Source organism: Primulina huaijiensis, chromosome 15 (genome assembly GCF_012295235.1).
Source record: "Primulina huaijiensis isolate GDHJ02 chromosome 15, ASM1229523v2, whole genome shotgun sequence".
Classification (NCBI taxonomy): domain Eukaryota; kingdom Viridiplantae; phylum Streptophyta; class Magnoliopsida; order Lamiales; family Gesneriaceae; genus Primulina; species Primulina huaijiensis.
In genome coordinates, this window is record NC_133320.1 from 17016125 (window position 1) to 17024486 (window position 8362).

The 8362-nt window shown below is 38.5% G+C and overlaps 2 protein-coding genes across 2 annotated transcripts; both read left to right on the plus strand.

Annotated features, from left to right (window-relative positions):
- Nucleotides 1–660: 660 nt before the first annotated feature.
- On the plus strand, nucleotides 661–2554 carry LOC140959352 (uncharacterized). The gene is made up of 4 exons (XM_073417207.1): nucleotides 661–1141; nucleotides 1204–1569; nucleotides 1833–1984; nucleotides 2159–2554. The coding sequence occupies exons 1-4, from the start codon at nucleotides 661–663 to the stop codon at nucleotides 2552–2554; spliced, it is 1395 nt and encodes a 464-aa protein (XP_073273308.1).
- A 1956-nt stretch (nucleotides 2555–4510) lies between these two features.
- Nucleotides 4511–5137, plus strand: LOC140959353 (uncharacterized). The gene is made up of 2 exons (XM_073417208.1): nucleotides 4511–4729; nucleotides 4952–5137. Exons 1-2 carry the CDS (start codon nucleotides 4511–4513, stop codon nucleotides 5135–5137), a joined length of 405 nt encoding a protein of 134 aa, XP_073273309.1.
- The last annotated feature ends 3225 nt before the right edge of the window (nucleotides 5138–8362 follow it).

Below are 8362 nucleotides of genomic sequence, written 5' to 3' on the forward strand. Positions count from 1 at the left end.
AGTTTAAGTTATATTATTATGCACGTTCTTTTTAAATTATTTACTCTGACTTTTGATTCATTAGGATTGGTGATAAGCAAATTAAATTTATAATTTGATAGACTATTTTTAAATTTAATTAGTATATTTTTTGGACTTTAGCATTGATTGGATGTGGTGATTTATTTTAAATGTTGGAGTTTTAATATTAATTTTATTTTAGTATGAGCGGTGACCCTTAATTTATTTTAAGAGCAATACTTTTAATAAATCATTTAATAAGAAAATTTTAAATTTTTCAGCAAATTTTAAAGTATTAGTATTTTAAGAATCTGTTCGTCACAGTTGGTATCAGAGCGCAAGGTTTCCTGATATAGGGTTTTGCCACTGCTGGTTGCGAGAAGCTCATGGAGTCACGCCTCAAATCTGTAAGTTTTTATGATTTTAAATGCATTAAGTATTAAGTACGAGTTCTTTTAAACTGCATGTTTAAGTTTTTGAATCACTTTAGCATGTTATAAGAGTAATTAAGTTATGCATGTTGGTTACGTGTTGGATTAAATTGTGGTACAGTATGCTTCCTAGACGTGCTATTGACCGTGAGAGCCGTGAGGCTCGTGATGAGTAGAGAGTTCCCCCTCCACGTCCACCACCGACCTTCAGTCTCAATTGCTCGCGGGTATGACTCAGTTCTTTGCACAGTTTTCGAGGAACAATACTGAGGTGGATAGGATGACAAGGCCTGAGGTGGTGTATGAGCGATTCTGTAATATGGACCCCAAGGACTTTGGGGGTACGACTGATCCTATGGTTGCAGAGGGATGGATTAAGCCCATAGAGGTGATATTTACCTTTATGGAGCTGGAGGATGCTGATAGGGTTAGGTGTGCCACTTATTTGCTGAAAGACGATGCTCGATTATGGTGGGAAGGAGCATCAGTGTCGGTGAATCTGCAGACTCTGACTTGGGAAGGCTTTGAGGAGGTTTTCTACTCCAAGTACTTCACCGATGATGTACGCTCCCAACTGACTAGGGAGTTAATGACGTTAAGACATGGAGACCGCAGTGTGGCGGAGTTTGTGAGGAAATTAGAGCAGGGGTGTCACTTCGTGCCCCTGATAGCTAATAAAGCAAGGGAGAAACTGAGGCATTTCATGGATGGTTTACGGTCGATCTTGCGCATGATGTTCGTGTATCTGGTCCTTCTACTTATGCCATTGCAGTGACCAGAGCTTTAGCGGCTGAACAGGATTTGAAGGACATCGAGACTTATAGGCAGGGCAAGAGGCCCTTCCAGGCACCTCAGCGACAGGTTAAGCAGCCAACTAAGAAGCCGTTTCAAGGGCCTAACAAGGGAAAAGGACAGCAAACACAGAAAAAAGCAGCTCAGAAACTTACTGAATATCCGGTGTGCCCAAAGTACAGTCGCAAGAATGAAGGAGAATGTTTATGGGGTTCTGGCAAGTGCTTCAAGTGTGGTTCCAATGACCACGTGCTCAAGAACTGTCCACAGTTGAAGCAACCGACTCAGGGCCGAGTCTTTGCGATGCATGCCGAAGAGGCAGACCCAGACACTACACTCTTGAAAGGTAATATAATTTATTCAGCACCGTATTATTTGTTCGAATTTATTTTGCATCGTTTGAATTTTTAGGTATACTAGTAGACTAATTTTCGAAATTTTCATGAGAACTCTAGGATAGTGGATTTAGCCTATGCATGAGATTAAGTTAGCCTTTTTGTGAATTGTTGGGTTGAGTATATGCTAATATTATCTCCGGGAAGATCTATATATCAGGAGTAGCCACAAATGCTCTATTAGATTCTGGGGCTACTCATTCTTTTATATCAGATGGCTTTGTGAGATTTTTGTACATCAAGCCCACCAGGATTGACGTGAGTTATTCTGTGACAGTTCCATTTGGAGAGAAACAATCTACTTCTAGTGTGGTCAGAGACCTTAGTCTCGAGCTACAAGGCTACACAGTCTATGCTGACCTTATAGTATTGCCGATGCCAGAGTTTGACATCATTCTAGGAATGGATTGGTTGTCAAAGAATGGAGTAACAATCGACTTCCAACAAAAATCAGTGAGGGTCAGACCATTAGGTGAAGAGGAATTTGTGTTCGAGCCAAGTGGATGCAACAGCTTACCGCGGATGATATCATGTCTTCAGGCAAAGAAGCTTATGCTTAGGGGCTACCAAGCATTCTTAGCAAGCATTATTTCATCCCCTGCTGCTACCAGTCAGAGAGTATCAGAGGTCCCAGTTGTCAGAGATTTTCCCGATGTATTCCCTGACGACATCACGGGTATCCCACCTGAGCGCGAGGTGGAGTTTTCTATTGAACTTATGTCAGGTACTGTGCCAATCTCCAAGGCACCATATCGATTAGCGCCCGCAGAGATGAAGGAGCTCAAACAGCAGATACAGGAGTTATTGGATAAAGGATTCATATGCCCTAGTTGCTCACCTTGGGGCGCCCCAGTACTCTTCGTAAAGAAGAAGGATGGAAGCATTAGGCTTTGCATCGATTATCGGGAGCTGAACAGAGTTACAGTGAAGAATTAGTACCCACTGCCTAGGATCGAGGACTAGTTCGATCAATTTCAAGGAGCTTCTGTGTTTTCTAAGATAGATCTTCGCTCCGGGTACCATCAGCTAAGGGTGAAAGACGCATATGTGCACAAGACAGCCTTCAGAACTCGCTATGGGCATTACGAATTCCTAGTGATGCCGTTTGGATTGACAAATGCTCTGGCGATTTTCATGGATCTCATGAATCGCGTATTTCAGGCTTACTTGGATCAATTTGTCATCTTATTCATAGATGACATCCTCATTTATTCGAAGAATCATGAGGAGCATGGCCATCATCTACGCACTGCATTGGAAGTACTGCAGAAGCGTAAATTGTTTGCAAAATTCAGCAAGTGTGAATTTTTGTTAGAGAATGTGGCATTTTTGGGACATGTTATTTCTAGTAGTAGCATTGAAGTTGATCCGTCCAAGTAGAAATAGTGAAAGATTGGGTTGAACCGAAGAACGCATCAGAGATCCGTAGTTTCTTGGGCTTAGCGGGTTACTATAGAAAATTCATCCAGGGATTTTCTTCTATTGCAGTGCCACTCACTGCATTGACCAAGAAGAATGCAAGGTTGTATGGAGTGCTGACTGTTAGAAAAGCTTTGACACTTTGAAGCAAGCTCTTATAACAGCGCATGTTTTAGCCATACCATCAGGGCAAGGCAACTTTGTGTTGTGCACCGATTCTTCTAAACTTGGATTAGGTGCTATACTGATGCAGCATGGCCGAGTCATTGCATATGCCTCCAGACAGTTGAAGGTGAACGAAAAAAACTATCTGACTCATGATCTGGAGTTAGCTGCCATGGTTTTTGCCTTAAAGATATGGAGACACTACTTGTATGGTGAGAAGTGTCAGATATTTACTGATCACAAGAGTCTCAAATATTTCTTTACTCAGAAGGAATTGAACATGAGATAGAGACGGTGGCTAGAGTTGGTGAAAGATTATGACTGTGACATCAGCTATCACCCTAGAAAAGCCCATGTAGTGCTGATGCCTTGAGTGGGAAAGAAGGAGTTATAGCACCACTGTCAGTTTAGAGATCTCTACAGTTAGAGATGCAGATATTTGATCTAGAGGTATATCCTAGGGGCAGGGCTCCGAGATTATCTACCTTGACAATACAGTCTACTTTGATAGACCGCATTCGTAGTGGACAGTCATCTGATGAGCAATTACAGAAATGGCGATCAAGATATGAGTCTAAGAGACGTAAGCTATATATAGTAAGCGATGGGATTGTGAGGTATCGAGGAAGGATTTGGGTACATAGAGATGATTCGATTAGAGGAGACATATTGTCAGAAGCACATTCAGCACCATATTCCATCCATCCAGGAGGCACAAAGATGTATAAAGACTTGCAAATGCTATATTGGTGGCCAGGAATGAAACGAGACATTCGACGTTTTGTATCTGAATGTCTAACTTGCCAGCAGGTGAAAGCAGAGAATTAGAGACCATCAGGAATGCTTAAACCTCTTCCTATCCCCGAGTGGAAATGGGAGAACATTACCATGGATTTTGTAGTCGGTTTGCCAAGGTCAGTCAGAAGATCTAACCCCATTTGGGTAATCGTTGATCGTATCACCAAGTCAGCTCACTTCTTGCCAATAAAGACGACATTTTCCATGACACAGTATGCAGAGCTTTATATCCGAGAGATAGTCAGATTACACGGGATTCCAGTTACCATAGTATCTGACAGAGACCCGAGGTTCACGTCATCCTTTTGGAAGAGCTTGCATTCCGCAATGGGGACGAAATTTCTATTCAGTACAGCATTCCATCCTCAGACAGATGGTCATTCCGAGAGGGTAATACAGATTTTAGAAGACTTACTACGTGCATGTGTGATCGATTTCCATGGGAATTGGGAATCGAAGTTACCACTAGTGGAGTTCACCTATAATAACAGCTTTCAGTCATCTATAGGTATGGCTCTCTACGAGGCATTATATGGAAGGAAGTGCAGAACACCTATTCATCGGGATGAAGTCGACGAGAGATCAGACCTTGGCTCAGAGATTGTCCAGAAAACTGTAGATGTAGTAGTTAAGATCCGGGACAGGATGAAGACTGTTCAGAGTCGTCAAAAGAGTTACGCTGACAAGAGAAGAAGGGACCTTGAATTTGCCGTAGGAGATCACGTCTTCGTAAAAATAACACCTATGAAAGGTGTTATGAGATTTGGGAAAAAGGGCAAGTTGAGTCCGAGATTCATAGGGCCGTTCGAGATTATCGAGAAAGTGGGAACACTAGCCTATCGAGTAGCACTGCTGCCGAATATGGCAGGCGTACACAATGTATTCCACGTTTCGATGCTAAGGAAGTACATGGCAAATCCTTCACATCTACTAAGCTTTAAACCGTTACAGCTATCACCGAACTTGTCATACGAAGAAAAGCCGATTCAGATTTTAGACCGACAGGAGAGGAGAATACGGAACAAAGTTACCAAGTTGGTCAAGGTCAAGTGGCTGAATCATTCCGACGAAGAAGTTACTTGGGAGACCGAAGCCGACATGAGGAGTCGCAACCCGGAACTGTTCGATAAGCCTTAATTTTGAGGACGAAATTTATTTAAGGGGATGAGGAACTGTAGTGCCCAAAAACCAGTACGCGTAAACCTCATGCATGATTGAATTAATTAATTTATTTATTCAAAAATCTAAGTAATGCATACCATGTGTTAAATTATTTTAAATTCATAAATATTCATTTTATCATGCGAATTTAAAATTTTTTCTCGAATCGCCGACTTTAGATTAATATTTGATGTCGAACCGGGGGAAGGAGATCGGAGACCTGTAAGATATTAAAGAATTTAAGTTACATTTTTATTTTAAATCAAGAAAATAATATCTTTAAAGGTTTTTATAAATTCTAGTATTTTTTAGGGCTAATTTAATTTATTAAGTGAAATTGAAATATTAAGCATTTTAAGTAGCAAAAAGTAAGAAATTAAAATACGTCTACTCGAAATAAAATATTTTAACAATTATTTTCATGACTTAATTAATTAAATTAAGTAATATTTAATCAATGGTAGAATGTGAATTATAGGACTCTTAATAAAATAATATATATGTTAATTTTGAAAATTAAGTATTTAATCCTTTAATTTGGGGTAAAATATTTTATATAATGATTTTTATGTCATAATTAATTTATTTAATTAGTATTTAAGTTGGATTAAGATTTTAAGTATTTTATTTAACAATTAACAAAAAAATATAGGAGATATTAATCTTTTCAATTTAGGATTTAATTTTGGCACCTAATCTTTTTAAAATAAAGGGAGAGATTTTTAGTGTATGTTTAAATTATTGATTACAGTTTTAATCAACCTAAAATACCTAATTAACATCCTAAATAATCTATAAAATAGTCCTAATTCTACCTCTATTCAAAACTCACGCACACAACCGAAAAAAAAAACCCAAGAACACACATAGTAACACACACCAACAGCCGTGACTTCTTGTGCCTGGGAGTCTTGATTTTTTTTTTTTTTTATCTTTTCTTGGTCCTATCATCACCAATCACTCACCTGCACATAGAACGTTCGATTCACGTCACTCTTACGCAAGAAAACCAACCGAAACACCGCTCCGATCGCCCACCGGTTTTCCTGTCACGATATTCGACGTTTCGAGCGTTTAAAAATGCAAAGGCATGTTCTAATCCTTCTTTTGCGCATCGATCTTGTCATATTATGTATTTTGATACAAATTATGCATGAAAATTTATTGTTTATATGCAAACATTGTGGGATCTCGGTTTTCTACACGCCCAAACGCAGCGGAAGTTTTAAAATTTTTTATTTTATTTTGACAATCAAAATATATTTGATATGACGTTCGTATGGTTTTTAATAAAACATTCATAGGATGTTTAGAAAATTATACCTTTGGTGAATTAATCACACGACTCCAACTATTCCAGATTTAGCGGAGATAGCTCTTGATGAAATCCCTACGAACTTTCTTCAGGGACTCCTTTCTTCTAATCAGGTCCACGACTAGATGGTTTGATCCTCTTCTAATGAGCACCAGAAAAAGTAGAAGAGATTTTACGTAGAAGATTGAAATTTAAGAGGCGGCTCAAACTTCTTTCTCAAGAGAGGTGGCCGAATATTTTTTTTTTCTTTTTGGAAGAGTGATTCTCGAAAATATGGTGGTAGGAGGCTAGGGTTTTGACTTCTCAAACCACTTTTATAATCAACCCATGATCTAATTATCATAGTATAATAATTAGGCCCTTCAATTAACATTAATGGGCTTGATTAATTAATTGGATTAGTCCAACTAATTAAATCAATTAATCAATGTCCATTAATAACTTTAATTATTTAATATGTTAGACTTGTACTCTTACAAGCCCATTAAACATATTAACCACCATATTTAATTTATTAATTAATAAGCTCAACATTTGAGTTTAATAAATTAAATCATTTATAAATTCAACATTTGAATTTATTATTCAAATTATAAATTCAACTCCTTGAATTTATATCACCTCCAAAATTTAATATTTAATAAACTCAACATTTGAGTTCAATAAATATAAATTCTCAAATTTTATAAATTCAACTCCTTTAATTTATTCTCTCAAAAATTAATTATCATAAATTCAATTCTTTGAATTTACTATATAATATAAATTCAACTTCTTGATTTTATTCTCTCAACGGGAACAAACGATCCAGTACTTGTGTGACCCTCAATGGTTCAGGGATACAGCTAGCCGTGGGTTCACAACTCTTTGTGATTCAGGACATAATTCCCCATTCGGACTTACCCTAGTTAGCCTCATTCTTTTCATCAACATCTTGATCAAGAATGTCAGAACTCATTTCTGATTGCACCCATTGGATCATGGTAAGAGCGTCTAGTAGCATCGCCCCATGATCTCCTAGGTATCACTGATAGTGCCTGCAAGAACCAGTCGATTATGATTAATGTACAGTACGGTCCCTTCATCTCATATATCCCGATCAAATCTGCAACCATTGGTTCATCGAGGGTTGCATATTAATTCGATAACTATGTGATAACTATAATTAGTGGCATCGCATGTACCGTTCGAGAACTCCTTCTCTAACGTACATCTCATACACTGGTCAGAGATTTCACGCACTATAATTTCATCAGATCACATAGGATATCCACACCCGCAGGTGAGCGGTGAATCTCCGACTACAATGCACTGGCTCCTATATGTTTTGCAACTGTACCCAACCTCGCCACCTGATGACTCTCCTGGAGCCAGTAAACGAGTCAAAGCACAGCCCTAGCATATAGAGCCTCAGTGTTGTCCCGGGTTGTAAGAACTAATGGTGTACAATCATAACCACGGACTTATCCTCTCGATGAATGATAACCACTTGGAAAGTCCGAGGGAGGGTTGTTCGGTATAATCATCATATGACTACCCATCTGCATGTTTGGACATCTCTATGCCCTTACCAAGAAACGCAGTACACAACATCACAGATGCTAGTCTCGAGCTCAAGCGACCTTTATCCATGTTTCAGGCGGCTGAATCGACTAGGAACGAATTTAGATCATACAGTGTTTACAAACGAGTTTCAACATCGAATTACGATTCATTTGTATTAAAGTATAATCAAGGTCTTTATCTATGTTTGATAACATGGGTATACAGATAAAGAAATAACAAACCATGAAATAATGAATTATATTAAAATAAAGATTGTTAATTACAACTGAGTCAATAAAATCCCTAGCCAACAGTTGGCTTGCAGGGCATCTACTCTAACA

Coding starts and splice junctions, on each gene's coding strand:
- LOC140959352 (XM_073417207.1), top strand. CDS start 661: ATGACTCAGTTCTTTGCACAGTTTTCGAGGAACAATACTGAGGTGGAT. Junction 1,142..1,203: donor ACTGAGGCATTTCATGGATG/GTTTACGGTCGA, acceptor ATGCCATTGCAG/TGACCAGAGCTTTAGCGGCT. Junction 1,570..1,832: donor AGACACTACACTCTTGAAAG/GTAATATAATTT, acceptor CTTTTATATCAG/ATGGCTTTGTGAGATTTTTG.
- LOC140959353 (XM_073417208.1), top strand. CDS start 4,511: ATGGCTCTCTACGAGGCATTATATGGAAGGAAGTGCAGAACACCTATT. Junction 4,730..4,951: donor CCGTAGGAGATCACGTCTTC/GTAAAAATAACA, acceptor AAACCGTTACAG/CTATCACCGAACTTGTCATA.